Raw genomic sequence first — 26,042 nt, 5'->3', positions numbered from 1 at the left:
AGGGGTCTGCATCCCCCCATCTTAAAGGATTTTTAAAAACTGTTTGTAACAAGAGCCCAGTTCTAGGGTCAAGCCTAGGAATGTGAGGAGACCAGAGTCATGTCTGCCCTGTTAGTGGACCTTCTCACTATGACAAAAAGCCACCTCCCACCCTGGGCCTCAGAGCCTCATCTGTTCCATGATATAACTTGACCACAGGGTCTCAAAGCCCAGAGGAATGTTCCTTGCACCTGCTCCATGGGCCTGCTTCCTTTTGAAGAGTGCCTGTGCCCCATCCCTCCTTTCTTGCCATTTCTAGGGTTCAGGGGAGAGCTTGGAAGCTTTGGATGGTTAATTAAACTATGTGCTAGTAGTGAGTGCGGTTAAGGAAAGCTAATTCTGTAAGACTCCACACTCTGGGGTCACAGAATCTTGTCCTGAATAAAAAGCAGTGGTCTAGATATTGCTGAAATTCTTCCAATTGCAACAAGATCTCTTCACAGTTCATGGTTTTTAAGTTGTATGTAAGGTGATCACAATCATCTTTAGAAAACTGCTGCTTTATCTTTAGCACTGAAGCTGAGTCAGAATATCACCTTCCTACACACAGACAGATACACCTGCGCACATGCCCTCTGGCATACACTCACACACAGCCTAGCACCAGCTTTCTTCATGACTTGGTGGGATTCTGGAGCAGTTCTCCTCTCTGTGGTGCTAGTAGCCCCTAGGCTTTGGTCTGAGGGAAGCTAGATTGGCCTCACAGAGCTCTGATCAGGAAGGTTTGCTTAGGGAAGGGCTCTGGCCTGCAGGACCACATGCCTACTACACTTACCACACACTTCCCTACGGCTAACAGAGGTCCATGAAGAAGGGAGTTCTACAGCATTTCATCACAGGCTCATGTGCACTTTTGTGTTGTCAGGTTCTTTCTTTGAATTTCACTGGAATAGTGAATTGCCTTCCAGAATGTTCTGTGATGATAGTTGTCAGGAATGCCTGGGAGTTTTACTTAAATTAACAAGTGATCGCCCTTCTCATTAGCTCTGCAAACAGGCCCTAATTAGTGAATTGGCTAATGATGGCTGCCTCTGGGGTCATTAGTCCTGACAGACAGTGTTGGCGGTATTCCGGGCACTGTGTCACTGTCACAAAGCATGTTGTCAGGCTCTACTGGAAGTTCAATCTGGGAACATGTGTCCTGTTGTCCCCTCCTTTTGTCTTTTTTTTTTTTTCATGTTTCGTTAGCTCAGTAAATTGTGGATTAGAAACATGGGTTTTTAAAATAGAGACCATCAAAGTGGCTATATAAATTCTAGATAAAATAGTTTTCAAGAAACAGTTCCATTGGTCTGGAAATCACTTTAGAAACAGTGTTTTTCCCGGCAGCCTTGGCCTTCCCCAGTGAGCATAGTCACCTCTCCCCCTCAGGCTCTACAGGATGCTCGGCAAATACCTTCAACATGCTTTCCTCCCGAGCCTGGAGTTGTCAAGGAACAGGAAGATAGCATGGCAGGATGCAGAGGCAAGGCATATGTCTCAGAAGTGGTACTTCCCGGGGCTCATACCCTCTGAGACTCTGTTGCCATCCACAGGAGTGGACAGCAGCCCCGGCACAGCCTGACACCTGATGCTTTGGTATCCTTGAACTCTAGGCAGCCCAGGGATTTGCAGTAACTGTGCAAGTCCCAGGCTGGTGATTCAGATGTGAGGACAGCCCTACAGGGTGAAGCACAGCAAAGTTCTGCAAAGGCAGGAGTGCAGGGCCAGGAACCACTGTGACAAAAAGGTGCTTGTACTTGGATTTGTTACCATACAGATTCCTGTTACACCTGCTCAGAGTCTTGTGCCACTTGGTCTAAACACCTATTTAAGCAAAGGCTAAAAGTCTATTTGAATACATAAAGGGCAAAGGGGATATTCACAATACAAAGCTTGAGGTGAGTCATGAATGGAAAATGTATGACACTTTTCATATGATAAAAATGAATAAAACTGCATTTAAATGTTCAAAAGTAGCCACAGTGAATCTTAGAGAGCTTTTAAATTTTGTTTATAGGTGATTGCCCAGCAGAGCAGATCTTAACATGGTTCTCACTTAATTATCATGTGACCATGAGTTTTGAAAGGCAGAAACACAGTGCTGAGGTGAGGAGGCAAGGCTTCTGCTTCCACTTAGGACTGATGTGACTGGAAGTACTGGGAAAGCCATAAAAGGAAAGGCCTTGGTGCTCCCATGGAGTGTATACATACATTTGAGCCCAGCAAACTGGATCATACAAGCCCTTCCCAACCCAGCAGGTAATGCCTCTGGGTACCCACCTGGGGCTCTTTGGTTCTCACATTCAAGACCAGACTGTCCTTTCTGGGAACAGAGCATCCCCACAACCTTCAGCCACTCCAGCCCACCTTCGTATCCCCCCCTTTCATGGCTCCCTGCCCTGAGCCAAGGTGCATAATTCCTCCACATCATTTTCTCAGCTGCAAGAGACAGTAATGCTGTCTTTGTGCTTGGTGTGAAGATAGTGAGAAGTTGCTGCTACAGCTTGGATCAAGAGTGTCCTCCACAGGCTCATGTCTTTAAGGCCTGGCCTCAGTCTGATGCTAAGGTGGAACCTGTAGGAGATGGAGCCTAGTGGAAGGAAGTCAGGTTTCTAGGGGCATGCCCTTAACAGGGGATCCCAGCCTCCTCCTGTCTCTTTGCTTCCCAGCCACTGCGAAGCAAGCAGCCTTTTCTGTCGCCAGCTCCTGCTATGATGTACTGTGCAGCCATAGGTCCAAAGCTACAGGGATGAGTAGCCATCGGCTGAAATAAGCCAAGATAATATCTCCTCCTTTCAAGTTCTGTGTCTCAGGCATTTTGTCACAGTGACAGAATGTGACTGACACAGTCATGTTCATTGAGTACCCAGTTCAGAGAAATGTCGGTCTAGGACTGTTCAGATAGTCCAGGTTCACCACATGCAGCTGCTGACATATGACATACCCCTTTGAGATGTGCTGACAGTGCCAAGTTCACATGGACTTCAACCACTCAGAACAAAACTCTGTCTCATAAGTCCTTCCTGTGCTTTGTATATCTTACTAAGCGAAATGATTATTGAAGTTCATTTTACCTGTTTCACTTTTGCCAAGTAATTATCAGAAAACTTTAAGCTGGCTGGGCCATCCCAGCACTCCAGAGGCAGAGGCAGGTAGATCTCTGAGTTCGAGGCTAGCCTAGTCTTGTAGCTTGCCTTCCACTTGCACTGGGGAGCACTGAGGCCTTCCCTTCCTCAGAACCTGCATGCTTCCTCCTTTGGCATGCCTACCACCATGCTTGCAGTCCCACCCAGTAGAGGCTTGTGTGTCCACAGCAGAGAGAATGGCACTAGGTCCTGCAGGTGGTGAGTTGGAAAACAGCACTGTTCTTATAAACCGCTTCTCTTTTCTTCTGTTTTGAGTACAGGAAAGTCAGAAGCCATCAATAGGCAAGTGAGAACCCACACCCAAGTGGTTCCTGAGAGCACTGTGACTTCTACCTCACTGTATGGCCACTAGTTTTCTGGGTTTGAGTACAGTAGGAACTGAACTGGCTTTGAGCAGTCTCCACACTGCATCCAAGAAGATGAGCTGAGTTCACATGGCATGAGCGCAAACACACAAAGCAGCAAGCAGGGTCAGGCTCAGGGTGAGGATGAGTGGCGTGGAGGCTGTGCTTATTCATTGCCACTGCTGCCTCCCAGAATGCAGTGCTCCTAGACTCTTCTGAGTTGGGGAGGGAAGGAAGGAGAGGGAGGGAAGGAGGGGAAGAAAAAGAGAAGGGAGGGAGGGAGGGAAGGAGGCAGCTCAGTCATCAGGGTGTTTCTGTGCCTTCCCCCTGGGGCCACGTTAGTGGGACCTTGTCCTAGTCTGCTTTCTGTTGCGGTGATAAGACACTAATCAAAACCAGTTTGGGAGGAAGGGGTTTATTTCAACTTGTAAGTTACAGACCATAATCTAGGGAAGCAGGGAAGAAGCCCAAGTCAGAGACTGAAGCAAAGAACACTGTGGTACACTGGCTCCCAGGCTCATATTTAGCTACCCACCACCCTTTTGTTTTTTGTTTTTTAAGACGGGGTTTCTTGGTGTAGCCTTGGCTTTTCTGGACTCAATTTGTAGACTAGGCTGGCCTCGAACTCACAGTGATTTGCCTACCTGTGCCTCTGCCTCTGCTGGGATTAAAGGTATGCGCCACCACCACTTGGCTAGCTACCCTTCTTTTATAGCCCAGGTCCACCTACCCAGGAAAGTCTCTGTCCACAGTGGCCTGGGCCCTTCTATATCAGTTAGCAGTCAAAAAAAAAAATGTCCCATAGATATGCCCATAGGCTAGTCCTCTTGTTTGTTGTTGTTGTTTGCTTTTGTTTTTTATTTTTCGAGACAGGGTTTCTCTGTGTAGCCTTGGCTGTCCTAGACTCACTTTGTAGACCAGGCTGACCTTGAACTCACCATGATCCACCTGCCTCTGCCTCTGGAGTACTGGGATTAAAGACATGCACCACCACACCCGGCTCAGTCCTCTTGATATAGTTCTTTAGTCGAGGTTCCCACTGACCAGGTGTGTCAAGTTGACAAGCCTAGCAAGCATACACCAGCAGTAGACACCAAGGCCAGGCCATCCTCAGATTCCTCTGCAGACTCCTAAGGCCTCCCTCAGGACTGACCTGGGCCTCCTTCTGATCCCTGCTGTGAAGTCTCTTCAGAAGCCAGGTTTGCCACCAACAGGATCAAGGAGGCCTCTGCTGTGCAGCAGCTGCCTGGGTCTACAGCCACATTCTGGAGCATCTCTCCTTTAGGTGTGCTCTTCCAAACACCAACTCCTCCTGCATGCTTCTCCCTTCATCTTCCTGTAGACAAAAGGGTAGGAAGATCCTTTCTGTGCTATTGGAAGATGGCATTGAATACATTATCTCCTATTTATTGCCTTATTTTATATAGGCAGTAGGATAGGGAGTTGCCAAGGTCACAGAGCTGATGAGTGGCAGCCGCAGGTTTCCATCCACCTCAGCCAGCCTCCATCAGCTGTCGCACAGGAGGTATGGCAAGGGAGCGTGGCTGGCACAGGACTGACAGTAGAATTTCAAATGCCAGGGGCTTGGATTTGGTTTTGTCTTGGGAAGTCATCAAAAGTGCTGAGCTTTGAAGTGACAAGATGAGATGAGTGTCTTCAGGAGATAATTTTGGGAGTCATGTGTTGTCTGGTAAGATACGACTCTCTCATCCTAAACCTGAGTATAAGACGTTACATTTGTCTACTCGATTTCATGCATATTCCAGCCTATTGTTGCAGCCTGCCTCTTTAAGTGGGAGTAAGTGTCTCACTGTGTACACATACATGTGCATACCTATCATACGGAGGTGGGGCATAACTTGGCAGAAGACTGACTGGGGGATGGCTTCCTGCCATGCAGCCACTGGCTTTATGACAACTGTGACTTGTATTTTTCCCATACCTGGGCAGTGTTGGAACAAGATGAGAATACTGAAAAACAAAACGATCCCTTCACAAATAATCTAGAATTCACACCTTTGCCCAGCAACATTATTTGAGACTTCAGTTTTGAATTTCAGAGGCATGGTCTGCCTTTGCCTTTCTAATTCAATGAGTATTTATTGAGCTCATACTGTATGGGCCAGGGCTTTTGTGCCTGGTGTTTCATGGAGGTCTGTGTTCTATAGATGAAATATGTTTATATGAAACAGCACCGTGACAATGGATGTTTAAAATTCACTCAGGTTCCATGCTTAACACTTGCCACCTGCAGTACGTCTTTGGCATCCACCCTCGGTCTGATTTGCTGTTTACTGTAGCATCTTCAAATTACAAATAACACAAAATACATACCAGAGAGTTCATGCATCTGTGTATGTGTGGTTATAGATAGGCTGCATCTTTAGATGTTTTTCTCTTTTTATTTTTATTTATTTTTTACTTTTATGTGCATTGGTGCTTTGCCTATGTGTATGTCTGTGGGTATGAGATTTTGGAGTTACAGACAGTTGTGAGCTGCCATTTGGGTGTTGGGAATTGAACCTGGGTCCTCCAGAAGAACATTCAGTGCTCCCAACCACTGAGCCATCTCTCCAGCCCTAGATGTTTTTCAAAATGAAAACCAGTGTTGTCTTTTGCTTGAATAGTTATAAAACTGGCATATGAATATTATATTTATATATGTAATATTGCTATGTAGTAAAATTATAGAAAATATAATGAAAGTCTTTTCCTTTTAATATATTGGGGCTATCATCACTCAGTTCAGAGTGCAGCCACAAACCATGCAAATGAGCCATGGGTCCCCATGCAGTGCACATCTGTCCTTGAACTAGCCTCATCCACATGTGGACACCTTTCTGGTCAGTAGATGCCTAATTATGTCTTCATATTAATTACCTGTCACTCTTCCATATGGTTATTTCAGAGATGCTTGAGCAGCCCCCACCACAAACTTGGGTAGTTTTCAGCCGCCTCCTGAGGTAAGCCAGCACTCTGACAGAAGGACCTGCCTGACTTCCTGTACACATTTGTTTAAGTTCATCTAGAAACAGTGGCCAGTTCAAAACCTGTATCAAGAGAGCCATATACATATATATTAGTATACTTAGAGTTTTTTTCCACTGCCCCTCCAGGAAGTACAAGTGCCATTCTCTACCTCACAGTGATGGAGGAGGGTGTCCATTTTCCCAAGGCTTCCCAAGTGTGCTATTGTAACAGTGTTTTGTTTCGTTTTTAACACCTTTGCCAGTTTCACACAGGAAGACCACCCTGGCTTCTACAACAATTCATTTCTTCCATTACTAAACAAAATCCAAGCCTTTTCTTACATTGCTGGCCACTTCGTCTTTCTGTGGCGCACTTCCTGGCAGCCTGTGCCGCTGTTTCCCTGTGTTCATTCTTATAAGGCTGTATCTCAGTGTGGCTATAACCTTGGTCTCTCTTGTTGTGGCTGCTCTCATTAGTGCTTTGTTTCATCGTTGCCCTTTGGTGTTGATTTGTAGGTAGGAACCAAGTGCATTTTTGTTCGTGTTTTGCTTGTGATTGTGTCGTATTGCAAAGGCTTTCCTCTCCCCCCCCCCTCGGGACTGGAATCCCAGGGAATAGTGCTTGTGTGATTTTTCATTTCATGCCCTTAAACTGTTACTCTAAATAGCCCACTGGGGTCCAGTTGGGAGCCAGACGTGAGCACAGATCGGCTTGTATTTTCCCTGAGTAGTTCTTTGTCCTGTTGGTTCTGATCTAAGTCTCACCGACCACACGCCAAGTCCCACTCACACACACTTCTGACTCCTTCCCAGGATCAGCCCTGCATGTTTTAAACACACTTAAAGCGTACTATAAAACTACCATGATTCAAAATACTATCTCTCTGGTAGAATAAGCCTTTCTACCTTGATTATCTTTTTCCAGCTTGTTTTTTTAAGATGTATTTAGAATCATTTTGTCAAATTTCTCCAACCCCACTCACTCTTAGCTAGAAAAAGAGAAAATCTGGTAAGGTCTTTTTTTGGATAAGCATATCCTCTTGAATACATTTCATCCTATCAACTTGCCATCCTTATTGTTTGCCTGCGTATTTAGAAAGCACTCCCAACCCATAGCAGGGCTGAGGACAACACGGAGGACCAGGGTTTCCGAGTGCTTTACTTGTCACAGGTTGTTTCAGCACTGTTTCTCTGTGGAAGAAAGCCATATCCTGATCTGCCTCTCTAGCCCATCACTCCTCAAGTGCATGTGTCCTTCATGCACCTGTCAAGGTGTCCTCCATGGCCACCACGCAGCCTTTCCTTTGTGAAACCCCTGTCTGAGTACAACCATCACCTCATAGATCTGGTTCTCCGTACTGCCCTAGCAGCCTCCCCTTCCTTCCCAGTTCAGGGCATTGTCCATGGATCTGTTCTGACTTAGCTGTCAGCTCCATCACAGGCCATGTTCCTTTACCTCTCCTGCCACTGATGACCTTGACAGGACTCTGATCTGTAGGGTGACACACTGGCCTGTGCTTGTGCAGTGTCCCCTCAACCACAGTCAAGCCATATGCCCTTGAAGACCAATGCTGTGCTCTCACAGAGGTGGTCCCATGGCTATATTGGCCTAAGCCTATTCTGCTGGTGGGAAGGACCCCATGTTCCATTTGTTACCAGCTGGTGTTTTGTTAGGAAGTGCTCTGGTAAGGTGTCAGTGTGCTGACATTCTTTAGACCTTCACTAAACCCTGTGTATATTGGCACACTCACCCAAATCAGCCACCACAGTGATGGCTGCTAAAGGGGGATGACGCTCATATCCACATGTCTCCTGTGTTCTGGATTGCCGTTCTATCACAGGAGAGTCTCACTTCTGCCTCTGTATTCATTTACCTGGTTCTATCTAGGGAGGCCCAGAAGTCACATTTGTCCATTGGTTTGTAATGTTTATTCTCATTTATTTTATGGAATGGCCTGGATTCTGGATGCCTTTAAGGCTGTCCCTCTGTCTTTTCCCACATCTCTTCATTCTCAAATTATGTCTCAAGTTGCTGGCATGAGGTCTCCAAGGTGGTCTTGATCTCCTTCTGTTCTGGCCTTGGAGCCTTCTTCCATTTAAGGAGTTGAGAGACTTTGGATAATGATTGGACACCAGCTTCTGGGCCTGGGTGTGCTTGATGCTGCTCTCATTGCTCTGTGTGTGTTCAGTAACTGAGCTGGGAGACACAGGCATGTATGGACTACATACATGTTCACATGTGTGCACATATGCACAACTATATCCTTCAGAATTTCTATCTCTGTTTATAGTTTAGGTCAATATTCCCAACACATGAGAGTTCATAGCCCTCTTCCACAGTTGAAAGGCCTTCCAGAGAGCAGGAAAGAGGCTTACTATCCTCAGCACAGGAGCATTCTCAGCCAGTGAACTTCTGCATTCAGAAGCCCTCTCTCTCCCAAGCACTTAGGCTACCTTTTTGCCCACCGCCTTTCCTTGCCTTTGCCCCTCTTAGCAGCACACCTCTAGTATTCTCATGGTACCCTCTCTATCAGCACCCCACTTCCCTCTTGGGAGGGAAAGGCTTTGCCTTCTGATTCTGGAACAGTCCAGAATCCTTCAAGGACTCCAGGTTGACAGTTTAAGAAAACAGCCAGAGCCCCCTTGTGCTAATCACATGGGCTGTGACCATCACGTGGGTGATGATGATTTGTTTCTTCTCCAGAGGTCAGTGTGGACCCCATAGGTTATAGCCAGCCTTGTGACTCTACTGAGAGGGGACAACTCTGGCAAAGTCAAGATCAGGCACTAGAGGATAAGATTGTTTCAGGGGTGCCTTCTGCACTGACTGTAGCCCCTTTTTCTCCTGAGTGACATCTGAGGTTCAGGGGAAGTGGGGCTCTGGAGAGGATCCCCTTTGGTCCTTCCTGAACCACAGAACAAGGAGTGGGACTGCCATCCTGCTGCCACCACATGATGGAACATACCCAATGTACAAGTGTCTTCCTGGAAACACACCACTCGACCCAAGCTTTTCCATATTGCCCCAGTATCTACATGTGTGACAGGGGAAAGGGCAGGACCCACAGGTGGGCTGAGCTTATGTGTGAGGTGTCAGCTGCACGCATTCCTACAATCCCTGAAACAGTGACTTTCAAAAACTACACTCTGAATGTACTTACACAGACCTAAATGTAATGCGCAAAACTCCCAGAAGCTAATAGAGCCTAAAGGATTTGAGTTTGACAGTGACTTCTTAGATTCAATACCAAAGGCACAAGCCATGAGAGAATGGATTGACCCTGGACTTCACTAAGACAGAGTAAGGGTGGCTGAAGGAGGTGCGGGTTCAGAATGGCTGCTGATCTGGTGGGGTCTAGTCTGGAAGGGACAGAGGGTGAGCAGAGCTCTAGGAAAAGTGCTAGTGGACAGCATGGGCACGGATTACAGGTGGCAGAGGTTGTGCATGGCAAGGCTAGCTGTCTGTGAGGCTGGAGGAGACACTCAAAGAATTCAAAGTATTCCCAGAGTCCAGGGTGTGGAAGGCTAGAGTGCTGATTAGGAACCAGAGTGTGACAGGTTCAAGAGGCTGGTTTGGGTGCACTGTACAGCAGCACTGCCCAGAAGTCAGAGCTGGGGAAAGGGTCTGGATGTGTTGAGGATGCCTGCATTGCAGACCCAGCTTTAAACCACCCACAAGGAGGTATGTGTAAGCATCATAGGCCCATTGCCTGCCTCCCTGCCCCATGTCTTGTGAAGTGACAGTGTTCTCCCAAGAGCACATGGTACTGGGAATCCACTCTCCCATTTGGGTGGCAAACTGAAGCAGATGATGGCGAGCACCTGAACTCAAGGCGATGGCAGTCTCACCAGCCACGCTGATTGGGTGGGTGGATGTGGGTGCCTGTGGAGTCTTGTCATGCAGATACCCTCTGTAATGGCTGGTCTTATGACACAAGTTAGAGTCCTCTAAGAGGAGGGATCCTCAATTGAGAAAATTCCTGTATAAAATCCAGTTGTAAGAAAGCCTGTTTGGCATTTTCTTAATGAGTGATTGATGGAGGAGTGGCCCCATCTATGTGGGTGTTACCACTGGGTTCTATTTAAAAAAAAAAAACTCACTTCACCTGGGCTAGTGATCCTTGGGTCTGTTTGTTTGTTTATTTATTTATTTATTTTTGGTTTTTTGAGACAGAGTTTCTTTGTGTAGCCTTGGCCATCCTGGACTCACTTTGTAGACCAGGTTGGCCTCGAACGCACAGCGATCCGCCTGCCTCTGCCTCCCGAGTGCTGGGATTAAAGGCGTGCACCACCACGCCCGGCCCCTTGGGTCTATTTAATTAAAAACAAAAACAAAAAAAATACAGGCTGAACAATCCTGAATGAAGCACACACCCACACCCGTGCAAATCCTACCACCACCACAGCTGCCATGGCCTTTGCATCCGCTCCTGTCTCCAGATTCCTGCCCTGTTTGAGTTCCTGCCCAGACTTCCTTCAGTGATGGACTGCAGTGTGGCAATGTAAGCCAAATAAAAGCTTTCCTCCCCAACTTGCTTTTGGTTATGATGTTTTATCATATTAATAGTACCCCTTCTGGATGTTTCTGGATGCCCTGCTGGGAGGTCTCCCTGCACATTCCACAGGACCAGAGGATATAGCAGGGACTCTAGCCTTGGGAAATTCCTCAGATCTGGGGGAGGTTGAGTCATGTAGGATAGAGGCTTCCAGGCTCAGGAAGAGTGGGAGATGAGCAGCAGGAGGACAGTGGGCTCGAGAGAAGAGCAAGGCTTAGGACAGACACTATTTGACTGGCTGTCAGAGAAAGTGGGCAGGGCCTGACCAGCCCATACAAAAGTGGAGCCCACGTAAGTCTCAGCCACAAGAATGTGTGCCAAGTAGGACCACTGTGACTTTTAATTATTGATGCCTTGCCCACTTCAGATAAGGACTATCTGCTTTCTGATAGGTATTCTGTGCAGACCTACAGAAACAAATGTAGTAGATTATGGTTCCTGCCTTCCAGGCACCCCTGTTTAATGGAGAGACAGCTCCACGTGACCTGCCTGCAGCACGCATGTGTGGTACTCAAGTGGGTAGTGGGAAGTGCCTGAGACTTTCAGCGGCAGCAGCTCAGCAAGGGCCAGAGAGCAGAGGAGACAGAGTCCAGAACACTCTCCCAGTGGGAAGGAACCAGAGAGGTGGGAGACCAGTGCACACCTCATGGCTGTACAGTAGTGAGACAGTGGGGACCAGCCACTATCATCTTGGTGAAAGTATGTGTGGTATGGAGAAAATGTTCTAGAGATGGAAGCATGGGAGCTGTGATGCAGACCCAGAAGAGCATGGCACATGTTAAAAGAATGACCTGATAGTGTTTTCTCTTGCCACCAGTTTATTTAGCAGCTGTTACATACAGTGCTAACAGGTGCTGGGAGTAAATGAACAACAGCAAGAGTTTCAGAGAGGAAACAGAAATGCAGCCAGTGATAACACTACACTCTGTGGGTCACCATGGTCAGCTTCTGCTGCCATAGGGGTAGGGCTGCATGTAAGCCTTACAGGGGGCCCTCCATTGCATCTGTAGAGCTCTTCTGAACACAGCAGAACCTCAGAAGTTCTTCTCTGTAGAAAAGAGGGGTGCTGAGCTGGGCATGGTGGCACACGCCTTTAATCCCAGCACTCAGGAGGCAGAGGCAGGCAGATCACTATGAGTTCAAGGCCAGCCTGGTCTACAAAGAGTCCAGGACAGAAAGAAACAAGAAAAACAAAAGAGGGGGGCTAGAACATGGAGTTTGCCAATTTACGCAGTGGCCAAAGGCCTTAGGTGACTGGCGGCCAGACCTAGCGGCCAAGAAAACAGCCAAAGCCCCTTGGGAACTGGAGCTCAGAAGACAGCACCAGTTCCTATGTGAGAGGGCACACACAGACTCTTGGCCTTGTATAGACCATAGAGGGCTCTGAACAAGGGTTCTCTAACAGGCAGCGGGAGCCAGTGAAGATAGGAATTGCCTTGCACTCTGATGCTGTTCTACCCGGTAGTAGCAGGGAAGCATCTGGAAGCTAGGGTTGTCTTGAAGAATCTGGGGCCTGAATTCAGGTGGCCAGAACAGAGGTGAGAAGAGGTTTCTATGAGATTTAGGATCTGGACAGCTCCAACACAATCCCATGCTACTGTTTGGACTTCTGAGATACTTCCTTCCTATTATCACCTGGCCTGGGACAGCTTAGGATCAAGTCCTATGAAAGTAGGTGCTGTCCTTCATTACACAGACCTGCCCTACCTCAGAGTCTGTGCAGGTTCAACTGCTTTGGCTGCTGTGGTTGGAGTGGGGTCTCTAGGTCATGCTTTCAGGGCTCCCTCAGGGCTGGAGTAGGCTTGGTCTTTTCAAGGTACTTTACATGTACATGGAGCCAGTACTCCCAGATACCCCATTCACAGTGGGTGTGTACTCAGATGGAGAGCACATCATATAAGTGTCCCTGGGTCTAGAATGATGCAAGTGCTAGTGATGAGTTGGGGAGACAAGGAGGAGCAGAATAGACAGTCAGGTCATGTGCCACTTGGCAGTGTTACAAACCATCATGTGGACTTGGGGTATGAAGTTTAATGTGGGACTGAGAGGCCCACAGAACCATTAGGAGAGATGCAAGACAGGAAGTTATGGGATATTATAGGTCATAGGTCAGGGGTGCTAACCCAGAAGACCTCAGCCTCTAGTACTGAAGCTGGTAGCTCTTGGGGAAGCTGCAGACATCTCAAAATTCTCTGAGCTCAAACAGTCTGCATGTCTATAAGCAAATGTATGGCTCCCAAGAGCACTTCAGAGCTGCTGGGATTGGCTTTAGGCTGCTAGACCAGAGCTCTGAAGAGTGGGGCTTCTCTCTGCACTGGTCCAGACCACACAGTGTCTCTGTCCCTGGCAGATACTGGGAACTGCTGGCCAGGGGCTTGAAGTGGGCCTGCCTGCTGTGTGTCAGTCAGCACCTGTCAGGTCCCATTCCGTCATACAGAGGGTCATTCTATTTAAATCAGCCTTAGACCTAGAGGTTCCTCACTAATGAGCCAGCACCGATGGTTTCACACTTTCCGTAGCCCTTCCCAGGAACCTTGCTCCCCTGGCTTCTTGTACAGCAGCAGCATCTGCAAGTCAGCCAGCCTGAAGGACATGACCTCCACCCAAAATACCAGGGCTCCTGGTGCCTTGTACTCCCAATAACACTCTAGGACTTAGCTTCCTTCTTTAGGATAGCCTGCATACAGCACCAGTCAAAGCTACTGCAGGGCCAGGCACAGTGTGGCAGCCACTGTGAACTACTTCACAAGGGCCGTGGCCACTGCTGGTGTCCTGCATTAGGACCCTTAGCACCCTATACCCATGCAGCCCTAGGATCTTACCACACAAGCCAACCAAATACACTAGTCCTTGTATAGTGCAGCACTTCCTCCTGCAGCCTTGGCGCATCTCCCAACAGTGACAGGGCAAGGCTCTGGCATGCTTCCATGTGTCCTGAGAGGTATGTCCTAGGGTCTTCATGCAGGAGAAGGCTAACCCCAGACTGCATATGGAGAAATCTAGATGCCAACCTAAGAACAGTCTGAGCCTCAGGTTTCTGGGTAGGTGGATGCTATCCATTCTAGAAGTTGCCACAGTGCCTATTGTAGGGGTAGGGGTAGAGTGGTTGTGCACAGGACTAGGGCTCTGTCTTTACCCTGTCGCACTCAACATGACTTAGCAAACACTAGATGTTTCTAGGCCTGAACTATGGACTTTCTCTCTGTAGCACCTCGGCTTTGTGGCAAGAAGACAAAGGTTGCTTAACCTGGCCATAGCTAGCTAGGCCTTGGGTTATGGGGCTTGTCACTAAGACTAAAGTAGACCTCAAGAGCAAGCCTAGGTGACTGGTCACAGGCCTTCAGAACAGCAATATGGCCTTGCTTCAGAGAGACCCCCTCTATCTAGTGTCAGAAGGGCTGGGATTATAAGAGCAAACCAGATGAGAATGTGATGAACCAGCCAAGATGACAAATTTTCCAGGTGGAAAATGACCAAAGCTCCAGAGAGAAGGGCTAAGAAAGGAGCAGGCTTAGAAAGAGCCCTTCCTTGAGAAGGCCAGAGGAGGGAGGGTATCAAATGCCCTGAAATTGGAGTTACAGGTGGATGTGAGAAGCCATGTGGGTGCTGGAAACCAAACTCAGGTCTTCGGAAGAGCAGCAAGCTCTCTTAACCCTAACCCCAATTGAGGTGCTTCCTGATTATGCCTAAGAGCCTCAGACCACAGCCCCAGAGACCTGTCCCAGTAAAGTCACCTTCAGCCGTTGAAGACCACAGCAGCCTGCTGTTTCCCTCCCTACCCTTGAGACCCTGGAAGGACCCTGCTCTTCCACCCACCTGGTGGTGGCAGAGCACAAGTACACACCCAGTCAGTCCTTCCCCTCGAGTGACAGAAAGCAGGGTCCTGTGTTGTGTTCCCTTCCCTCCCCTGCATCCCATCCCACTTAGCCCCTGCCTCGTACCAGGCCTTAGTTCTTTGAGAGATGGGCATCTGAAGACCAGACTGACAATGATCCCAAGTGGCATGTTGATCAATAGTGGGTCCCTGGGTCCCACTTACCCAGGGTGAGTGGCACATGGTCGATAGCAACCAGTTAACCCAGTCCCTTGCAACCTGCCTGTCTGCACAGCATCTGTGCCCTGGCTGCAGGATGGAATAGAAGCCGTCTCTGAGCAGCTGGACAGGACCTGACGGAGATGAATGTCTAGTGCGTGTGGAATCTCGTTGCTGCCACTATAATAAAAAGCCTGCTCCAAGGTCCCCACCAATGTTTCCTTGAAATTAAATAGGAGGACAGATAATAGCCAGATTCCATACCAGGCCAATATTATCAGATTGATGTCAGCAGTGATAATAGGAGAAGGATAAGTTGATGAGATTCCATTTATTAAGTAAAGGGAGAGAGACAAAGGACTGGGGCTGCACGTGAGCAGGTGCACTGTGCTCACCTCCTGAGAAGCAGCTCAGAGAACAAGTAGCACCCTTGATTTGCTCTGGGAACTCCTCCTGCCTGCTGAGACTGCCGTGCAGGTGACATCAGGGGCTGATACTATCCCCATAGTGTCCCTGGCATGGGAGCAGGGAAGATCCTGACCCTGCTGGCCTCCTGTTGACTCTGGCTTGTCATATTCCTTGGTTTACCACTAACTTTGCTTTTCCATGTGTGGAGCCTTCCCTACAACACCCTTTTCCACGTGGAGGCTGCAAGCTTCCAGCCCATTGAGAAGCCCTGCATACTTTGTGGTATGAGCCTGTGTTTTGATTCTTTCTTGTACCCTTGATTGTCTCTTCTTCTGAATTTTATAGCATTTTCTAAAAGTTGAGAGTAGAGTGAAGACACGGGCTATGGAAATGGACACACCAGGCTCTTCTTACCATGCCTCCATCTTGCTGCTACATGCCTTGAGAAAAGCACTTCGGCCTTTTGAGACTCATCCCTGTATGCAGAGTGAGGTAGTGATGCCTAGCTCACAAAGCTGCTGTTTGTATTCTTGGGACATGTTATAGTGTCAGTACTGTATGTTGTCAGGGACTCCATAGTCCTAGCACAGTCTGGTTAATCAGAATTAGGAAAGACCATGTGACTCCCACGTGAGTCTGGCTTTTCTTCCTAGGCTGTTCCCTTGGGTTGTATGTCCTCTTTGCCTTCTCCTTTCCCCAGGCTGCTCCTCACAGGAGGTGTCTCCTGGGGCATGGGCTACTTAGAAGCAAGATGTCTCTTTGTAGAGCTGCTCATGAGTGACTTCCCCTTTTCTTGACCAAGCTCGTGACCAGTCAGTTTACCTCGAAGTGCGGATGCTGTCTGAGTTGGGATTACTGTTTCTGTGCTGAATCACCATGACCAAAAGCAACTTGGGGAGGAAAGGGCTTATTTGGCTCACACTTCCACATCACTGAAGGAAGTCAGGACAGGAACTCAAACAGAACAGAAACCTGGAGGCAGGAGCTGACGCAGAGGCTGTGGAGTGCGGCTTATTGGCTTGTTCCTTGTGGCTTGCTCAGCCTGCTTTCTTATAGAGTCCAGGACCACTAGCCCATAGATGGCACCTCCTGTAGTTAGCTGAGCCTTTCCACATGAATTATCAAATGAGAAAATGTACACTAGTTTTGCCCACAGTGGGGGGGGGGGTCATTTTCTCAACTACAACCCCTTCTTCCAAAAAAAGACTCTAGCTTGTGTCAAGTTGACAGAAAACTGCCTCAGTAGGTTGAGGTCAGATACATGCTGAGCCTGGCATCCATGCTGGTGTATGCATATTAAGTGCTTGGTAGCTCAGAAGCTGGTGCTGAGGAGGTTCTGGGCTGAAGTACGTGTGTGCCATCCTCCACTCCACTGCGTCCACGCTGCCCTGCATTATGTTGCGCTGCCACTTGAGGCACAACTCGTGCCTTGTGTGTTCTCCCCATTTTAGAGGCTGAGAATCCAGGTGCTAGGTGTGTGCAGTTTGTGGCTCTCTCCTCCAGTGTGAGAGCTGCACTCCTGGGCTGATGAGGTGTACTACAGCCTCCACCTCAGTCCTCACCCAGCTGGCTCATGTGTCTGCCATTGTCTTTAATTCTCATGAGAGTGTGAACTAGATACCGCTGGATTTGGCTCATTGTACTTGTCTGTTACCTGCCTTTGCTAAGTGTATCCATAGCCACACTGTTTCCAAATAAGGCCATTTTCCAAGGATATAGGTGGTGAAAGAAACTACAAGCCCCTGACATCCAAGTGTGCAAAAGGTATCAGGCTTATTCCTTCTCAGGCCACCCTCCTTCGGGCACCAGTTGCTATTGTGGAGTCCGGATTAATGTAAGCCAAGCAGAAATATGCAGTGAAGAAACAGAAACCCCCCGCCTGCCTTCTAATCTGTTAAGGCCATATCTGCTTCTGCCTGCTGGGGACCTGATTTTTTTTGTGCCATTCTTGGTATATAATTTTGCATTTACTGATTGTGTGCTGAGACTGTGTGTCCAGGCCAGCTGAGCAGGACTTCTACAACTACCTAAGATGACACCCATTCACAAGATTGTTCTTACCCAACTAGAGCCATTTTGTAGCTCTCGGGGTAAAACTGGTCACCTTGAATGAGATAAAGCAACTCAACACCTGTTCTGAATGGTTTGCGTCAGCTAGCCCTACCCTGCTTCAGAGAAAGATTCACTTCAGGAGATGTGCCTCCCCTCAGAACCTTCTGTGCACAGTGGGTAAAACTTTACTTGACATTTGCCTGCCTGTATGTGCTCCTGCCTGTGGAAAGGCACTGTGGCCTCAACAGCAACAATGCTATGCAAGAGATTTCAGGCAGCCCAGTTTCTCCCTGCCTAGGAACCCACTGTGTGTTCTCAGAAATCTGCACTCAGCTCACAGGCCCTCCTTTTGGCACTTGAAGCCTGAGAGCAGCCTTTGGCGAGGTGGGCAGCCCTAGTTGCCATAAGAAAGCGGACTAGTGACAAAGCTGCTCCTCTGTTCACTTGCAGCTCAGCTTAATCTATCAGCAGCTCTGTCATGTATGTATGAGGGGGAAGGTTGAGTCAGAGCTCTGACTGCCAGTGTGCCTCACACTAGGCCCAGGAGCCTGCCAGAGTACTTTGTCACTAAGGACAGTACCCCTCATACCACTCAGAGCTGATATAGCTCTGGTGTCTGCCCGATGGCTGCTCACCATGTTCAAGGTCACACAGAAAGGAAAGGAAGTGTGCTTTAAGATTTGGCTTGTACCCTGGGGTCTTAGACAGGTGGGAGGCTGTGTTTAAGGAGCATAAGACCTGGCATGGGGACAGTAATACAGGCCACTAAATATAGCTGGCAGCCAAAGGCACCCCTATGCCTAGTTAACTCTGTGTAGGAAGGATGGCTGTACCTTCCCAGGTGTGAGCCAGAGAACAGAGCCGGGAGGGGAGGCAGTGGGATAGGGGTGCAACCTGGGACTTCAGAGTGCTCCTGGGGGACCTCACAGAGAGCACTTGTCTGCAGCAGAGTCCCACTGAGAATTCTGTCCTCCAAGGCCATATAGCTCCAAAAGGCCCATGACTGGACAAGTTCTTGGAAAGTTACAAAGAAAGTGACCCCACAGTACCCACAAAGCCTCTTTAGAGTGGGTAGAAGCTGGTGACGGGGGTTTCCAGACGCTCAGGAGAAAGGCACCTCTCCCCTGTGTGCTTGAGAAGGTGATGTCAATGTAGAAACAAAGACCCCAGGTGACCTCACTGGAGCTTTTTGAGAGGAGGCCCCATTGAGTAGCATTGGGCACAACTATGAGAATAGAGGGGCTCCTATCCTATAAGCAGATCTTCTCCCTGTGGACTGGCAGCTTGCCACAGCAGCCCAGCCAGCCTCAGCTAAACACAGGCCCTTCACTCCTTCACTGGCTCATGTCTTAGGGATAGGCCTGTGACCAGGTTCTGCTCAGCAGAGAAAGGTGAACAGGGTGAGTGAGGTTTCTAAGAAGAGGCCCCATGCCTACAGAGGGGCCAGCACATGAGGTCCTGGTCTAGTTCAAGAAGACTGAAAGGTCCCAGGCAGCATCCTGAAGCAAATGGTAGTGCTAGAAGTGCCCTTTCAGGTCCCTGGGCTGGGCATGAGACATGCGGGCTTGCTTCTTAAGCCCCAATGACTGTGATGCTGCCTCTTCCTAACTGAAGGCTGTAACCTGGTTGAGTTATCTTGATGACAGACAGCACTAGCCCCTCTGTGTCTGCTGCATGACTGACACTCTAAATTCAGAGTGCTGGGCATGAGAAGAGCAGGCTGGCCTGGAACACAGCTTGCAGAATACCTATCGTTTTTATTGCCAAAGAATGTGAGGAATGGCTCACTGCAGCTTTATAACTGTCAGGTGTCACTGCGAGTCCACCACAGCTGTTACAAAACTGTGTGAGCTTGGACAAAAACCCATGTGGACAGCTGATGGATGGACAGCACCACCACGATGTCAATAAGCATACCCTCCCCATATGCTGGCTATGCAATGTAACTTCTCCAAACCACAGTTTTCTCATGTGGGAAAAGGAGATGGGGAGGAATAAATTACATGTGCTGCAGAGAGCCAGGGGAGGTGATGGGAGCATGTTTTCACCAGTGTGCTGCCATGTGAGCTGCTGAGGGTTAGGCGTGAGAGAGTTAAGTGTGCACAGGCCCCTGAAGTAAAGGTGTTAAAGGAAGTTTGTGGGAGGAGTGGAAGGATGAGTGTGAGAGAAGGAAGTGTGAGAGTGGGTGACTCTGTATGGGATCCTAGGCAAATGAGGGGCAGCCGTACATTTGGGAGTGTGTGTGAGGTACATGAAGTGTGTGTAGCTCTGTGTGTGTGAATTGTGGGAACACTGTGGGGGAGACAAAGGGGAAGAGACATAAGCGGACCAACAAAGGCATCTGGAAGTGGTCTACAGCTCAAAGGTGGCCACAGGGAGGAGATTACACCGTGACTGTGTAAATCTATTGTTTACTTCTCTGACACTTGTTTTGCATCATAGTTATGGGAAGTCAGCATACTCATTTGCTGTAAATTCTAAAACTATTTTGATAAAGGAAGAAAGGATAGTAAAATGCCTCAAAACATTACTACAGTTATCTCTAAGAAATGGGTTTGTTTTTTTGTTTGTTTGTTTTATCTTTTGGACATCTCTAGGTTTCCTGCTTCTCATGTGCTCAAAGTAAAATTAGAACAAGAGTGTTGTGGGGGAAATGGCATTTCTGTCACATGGCTATGGCATCAGGTCAGCAATGCACAGAAGACCCCCTGGACAGAGCCTGACCCAGCTAGCTGGGAGGCTGTCCAGTGTTGCGTCAGTGGGCCAGCTGAGGCCCCTGCTCACCAGGGCGCTCACACACTCTGGTGGCACTAGAGACTCAGGGCAGCAGCCAGCCAGCATATCTCAGCCTATTCAGCATTGGCCACTGGCCATAGGATCAGGTCCTGTACCTCCTCACTTGTAGAGTGAGCTGACATCCAGAGCTTATCCTAGGGCCTTTCTGGGTGTTGAGTGTGAGCTATTACTCCTCATACCTTCTAATGCCAACCATCTGCTCTTGTCATCCCCCAGGCCCCGCAGAGTGGAGCCTGTATGCTCTGGCCTACAGGCCCAGATCCTCCGCTGCTACCGTGACCATCTGCATGAGGTGCTTCTGTGCTCGGACCTGGTCAAGGCATACCAGCACTGTGTGAGCACTGCCCGCAAGGTGAGGCCACCTGCCTTATGTGTGAGCATGGGACAGTCTGTGCCTGGGCCCCTGCATTTAAATGTCCCGTCCACCCCAGACATGTCCCTGGGAGCAGTATCCCTGTCCTGTTCTTCCTGGCTGGGCTTATGAAGTCTGTCCACCTTCCTGGAGACAGTGGCAAACTTCTCCCCTTTCAGTAGAGGGGCTGAGAGAAGGGTTACCCTGTTATACCCCCAGGTTTCCTCAGCAGAAGCAGCTATACATCCTGCCATGTCCATCCACCCTGGGTCAGTGGCCACTTTCAGTCCCTATGTCCCCTTAGTCTATCCCATCAGTGTATCTTCAACACACTGAGTGAAACCATGGAAAAGGTGATGGTGTTGGTGTGCAGACTGCAGGAAGCTCCACTGTGCCTCTGTCACTGCACATGCCTAAAAGAGGTGAGGGACCTTCCAGGTTCAGCCTTTCCTTCCTGTCCCTACACATAATGCTCCTGGAAACATCAGAAGCCATCTGGGCCCCCAAGACACCTCTAGACCATCCATGCAGTCTGGCACAATGTGGGCCTTGGCACCCAGGCTCACAAGGCTCCCTGTGGCTGAGGTGCATCTACTCGAAAAACTCAGTGCCCTCTTCCAGCTCCACAGAACATGGTCCCTGGTAGAGGTAAGATAGAAGTGAGGAATCCTCAGAAAAGATTAGCTTCCAAAGGCAGTTAGATGGCAGAGGCACTCCTGTTGCTCAGGACACGTGAGGGCCCTCCGGGTGCAGGGCTATGTACCTGCCTGTAGCTATGCAGAGCTCCCTATAACAGGACCCTGATTACACAGGTGCACTCTTCCAGTGTCACTTAGAAAATCCCTCGCTTTTATGCTAGAGAACAGGAGAGGCTTGCTTAGTCAGAGCAAGAAGTTGGCCAGGCTGCACTAGGTCTGGGTGGGGGAAGGGGGACGTCAGACATGCTACTGTGAGAGTAGAGAAGGAAGCTGGGGCTCTGGGGTTAGAGATGGCACTGCTATTATTACTGCAGAATGTGTTAAGTAAAGGCCTGTGTCCTGCTGGGCAATGAGAAGAGAGCCAGTCCAGGTCTCAGGCCAGCTAACTGACTAGTAACCAGCCCTGCTCCAGTCCTGTGCAGTCTGCAGGAGCCCAGGAGCATGGAGCTGAGGCCTCTGGCAGCCCAGGCCTGGGCCATCACTGGGGAAGAAGAGGGCTCAGCTGAACTCTAACTGTTCTCTTTGAAGGGCTGAGGAGCAGCATCCTTCCTGGAGCCTTGAAGAAGGGACTGATCATGGGACCACAGACCCCAAGCCATGGCCCCTGTGCCCTTCAGTCTCTAGCTGGGCACCCATATGCCTCTGAGCTTGAGAAATAGAATGTGCTACTGACCGAAAACAAATAAAACAGATGTCTTTGTTTGCAGTCATTCACTCATTGGCACACAGTCACTTCTGTTGACTCTGCGTCCAGCCGTCTGTTGGTCACCAGTGACACAGAGCCTCATAAGACAGACTGCTTCTCTGGGGGAATACGAGGCCTGGCATGGGGGTAGCATGGGAGCACATAACAAAAGCGACCATGGAGTGAGTATGAGAGGAGAGGAAAGTGTGTTTTTTTTAGAATATTGCCAGCTTCCAGGACGACCTTCCGTTTGCTCTCAGGAAAGCTGATGGATAATTGCAGGAGAGAACAGAGCTGGGAGGAGTGGGCCCCCGATGGGGAGGAACAAGGTGGTCTGTAGCTAAGGGGCAATGGGCATAAGAACAAAAGGAAGTGGAGGAAGGGCAAAAGGGCTGGGGAAGCCAGGCCTTAGGCGGGGGTAGTGCTGCTAGTCAGGCACCTAGAGCCATGTTATTCTGCTCTCACAGGGAGGGACAGACTGAGGCAGGGTCAAGTCAGAGAGCACCATGGTATGCAGATGCCCTGCTCTCCTGGGTCGGAGCAGGTGTCTGAACATGAGATAGTAAGAAAAGGTGCAGTTTCCAGGTCTGTGACGCAACTATGGTTCAAACAGTTGTTTGGACCTTGCAATTCTCAGCCTTCCCCTATGCCTGCACATCTAGCACCAGGAGCACACTATGGCCTGCATACTGTTAGCACGGGGTTTGGTGGAGCTTGAGTTCTCCGCCTCTCTGCTAGTGACCTTGTGTTTCCTATTCAGGGAGTCCCTGAACCATCTGGAACTGAGTGCCCCAGACTCAGTGGCACAGAAATCTCTGCTTCCTCAGAGACCAGGGGAGAACTGATGGTTGGGAGATACCCACCATCTAGGCAGGTTTGTGTGATGGTCTTATTCAGCCACACTGTGGGCGTCGTGGTCAGGGAAGGCATCCATGGCACCCTCCCTTAGTGTCCTAGGGAAGAGAAAGAGTGTCCTGGCCTGATCCCTGCAAGGAGGAAAAGACCTGCTGGAATAAGACAGGTCACAGGTCACATGGCTTAATGACCTTAAGTGACACCAGAGCTGTCCTCCATCTAGGAACAAAGATTCTTTCTGAGCCACCCCCAGAGACCTGCTTACCAGACATCATCCATCTTGGGAATCCCACAGCAGTAACTTGCAGACATTCCTCCTATTCACCAAGCTCAGAATGGTCTAGGACTAGGCAGCAGACACCGCCAGGTGTGTGCGCACCTGGGAACTAGACTGCATAAGCCTGTGCCAGCTCACTCTGCTGGGAAACAGGCTGCCTCCAGATCTGGCATAAATGGTACAGTATATGTGGCTTCAAGCATTGCTGAGCAGAGTTCCCATCCTGGTCCCTTTTAGCTTCCCTGTGCCTTGCTTACTCATGAGTCTGCAGGTCAGCAGGTCAGCAGGCAGCCACTGATGCCTAGAATCTCCTCACTTCCCTGCCCAGCAACTGCCAGACCACACTGCTTCCCTCAAGTGTTTCTCTGCAGGCCAGAATTGGTCTCAGGCTCAAGCCAGCTGGGCAGGAGCACCAGCAGATACATACACCCTCACCCCTGGCCTATAGCCTCTAGTCCAAGTGCCTTGGTGGCCCAGCTGGCTGCCTGAGGAGGAGAGGGAAGGCTGCCTTGGCCTCAGAGCTCTGTAGAACCATGTTCTTTGGGATCCGCAACACTAACCAGCCTCAGCTGGGGTCTGTGTAAAGAGACCAGGGGAGAACTGATGTTTGGGAGATACCCACCATCTAGGCAGGTTTGTGTGATGGTCTTATTCAGCCACACTGTGGGCGGCATGGTCAGGGAAGGCATCCATGGCGCCCTCCCTTAGTGTCCTAGGGAAGAGAAAGAGTGTCCTGGCCTGGGGATAAAAAGCAGGAGCAGCGTGACAGGAAACCCCACTGGCAGGGGGCTGTGAGGTTTATCCACGAAGGCTTTAGGGTCCTGGGCCCAAAAAGCAGAGCTCAGAAGAAACTGACTTGGGACAGCTTGGGGAACTCTAGTCTCCAACAAAGGTCAGGGAAGTGTAGGTAGTGCAGGTCCTAGGGCTAGATAGTGTTCTGTATGGCATCCAACCCTCCCTGTCCCCTATACCCAGAGTCTCAAGCCTAGCTGCCTGGCTATGCTGCCTCTTCAACACTGGTGCCAGCCATGAAATCACAGCAGAGAGGAAGATCCTAATTGGCTTTCACTTGTCATTCTAAAGCTGAGAGACACCTTATTCTCTGAAATGATGAGTGTCCAAGAGCCAAACAAAGGAGGCTGACTTGGTAGAAAGTGCTAGGGAAAGCAGAAACCCAACACAGGAGATTAGCCATTTCAGAGTCATTCCCCATAAAGCACAGAGGGGGACAGTGCAGTGAACTTTCCCTTGTGTGAGGCTCCTATTCTTGTAAAACTAGCCCATTCAGAGTTCAGCTTGAGGACTTGGCACCCAGCAGGAGCACTTTCATTCTAGAATGGTCTTGTCTGCTAGGGCCGTACAGAGGCTAATCTGAAAGATGGCCATCTGTGAACTGTAGCAGTGCTCATAGCCCTGGACCTCCCAGCATAGTATCTCTACACACACACACACACACACACACACACACACACACACACACACACACACACACACACACACACACACACACACACACACACACACACGCCTTTCTGCTCTTCTTTACCCGATGCTTGGTCCTGAAAGCAGGTTGTACTGCTCCAACTGCAAGTAGGCCTGCCATCTCCCCAGAACTCAAGGCACCCCCTAGGCCTCTGCTCTCCCTTCCCACTGCACCCCAAGCACCCCTCACTGCAGCAGGACTTCGAAGCTTTCCATGAAACCTCTGCCTCCACCTCCTAGCACCACCCTGACAGAGGTAGCCCATCCAGACAGGTCCTTGAGCCTCCACAACTCCTGGGGGTGGGGGCGGGGCAGGACTGAAGAATGGACAAACTGCCCATCACCTAAGTCTCCATCCAGTACCTCTTGTACCTGTTTGCCTCTGGAATGTTCTTGCCCCCAACTCAGGGTGGGAGAGTAGGCATGTGGCTAGCAGCGAAAGAAGGTGGGCCTCAGCCCTCAGGACCTCAGTTCAGCAAGTCCCCGAGCTTCACTTTCCCTGTCTGCAAAACAGATGAAGCAATGTCCAGGATTTCTAAGGAATGTCTGGCCTGTTTGTTTCTTTGACAAACAACTGAAGTTTGCTGAGGAATCCTCCCCTCCCAGCCCTAGTCTGGCATCCATCCATCTCCTTCCACAGAGGAATGGGGTACCCCAGAGTGGACAAAGACACACAGCGAATGGTCAGAGAGACCCAGGATGAGTCAGACCTGAGATTAGCAAAGCTGCTTCCTTTTCAGGTGTGTAGGCAAGCAGGTTTTCTGTCCTTTGCAGAGACCCCAGGAAAGAGCATGATTGTTGATCAAACCCTGTCACAGTATCTTGACTTCCCTTCTTCCTGAGCCAAGCTGTTGGGCTGGGGAGAGGCGAAGATGAGGCAGCACCCTCCACAGGCACCCAAGAGGCACTTTGGCTCAGGTGTGGTCAAGTCTGAGGTGCTAGTGCTGGGAATGGAAGATTCCTGAGCCTACTTAGGCCAGGCCAGCTGAGATTTGAGCTGTCTCACCTAGGCACCTACACACCCTTACAGGCCCAATGCTGACCACAGTACCTGTGTCCACACCCCAACTTTAGTACCCCCAAAAGAATGAAGGTATGCTAACTGACTCTATTAGATTCCTTGTCTCTGCCTGTTCCCCGTGGTAGGATTGAGTGAAGGAGGAATGGCTTTTTACTTCACTTTCCTCTTCCTGGGCCACAGAAGTTGCGTGCCCAGTGCACAGATGGTGTATGCAAAGGTGCCCAAGTATGCAAGTGTGGGTATGCACATGTCCGTTTCTGCATGTGCCCAAAGGACTATGCATATGTGAGAATTCTGTGTTCACATGGGCAGGAGCATTTGCGTTGCTTATGTCTCTTCTGTGTGTG

At 49.5% G+C, this 26,042-nt stretch overlaps 1 protein-coding gene and 1 long non-coding RNA gene across 2 annotated transcripts in view; one reads left to right on the top strand and one right to left on the bottom strand.

The window, feature by feature from the left end:
• Chchd6 (coiled-coil-helix-coiled-coil-helix domain containing 6) overlaps positions 1 to 22,029 on the top strand; it is a 218,444-nt gene extending 196,415 nt beyond the window's left edge. Inside the window, exons 7-8 of the mRNA XM_051154896.1 lie at positions 20,542 to 20,677; positions 21,904 to 22,029. Coding sequence (XP_051010853.1) covers positions 20,542 to 20,677; positions 21,904 to 21,909 — 142 coding nt within the window. The 3' untranslated portion in view covers positions 21,910 to 22,029. The remainder of the gene's footprint in view (positions 1 to 20,541; positions 20,678 to 21,903) is intronic.
• Positions 1 to 23,311, bottom strand: part of LOC127197162 (uncharacterized) — a 43,571-nt gene extending 20,260 nt beyond the window's left edge. Inside the window, exons 1-2 of the long non-coding RNA XR_007831610.1 lie at positions 23,181 to 23,311; positions 4,665 to 4,847 (exon numbers count right to left, since the gene is read on the bottom strand). This is a non-coding gene — a long non-coding RNA (uncharacterized LOC127197162). The remainder of the gene's footprint in view (positions 1 to 4,664; positions 4,848 to 23,180) is intronic.
• Positions 23,312 to 26,042: the final 2,731 nt, after the last annotated feature.

This window comes from Acomys russatus, chromosome 13 (assembly GCF_903995435.1).
Source record: "Acomys russatus chromosome 13, mAcoRus1.1, whole genome shotgun sequence".
Lineage (NCBI taxonomy): Eukaryota > Metazoa > Chordata > Mammalia > Rodentia > Muridae > Acomys > Acomys russatus.
Note: the sequence above shows the minus strand (reverse complement) of the source record. Positions and strands in the feature narration are given on the sequence as shown.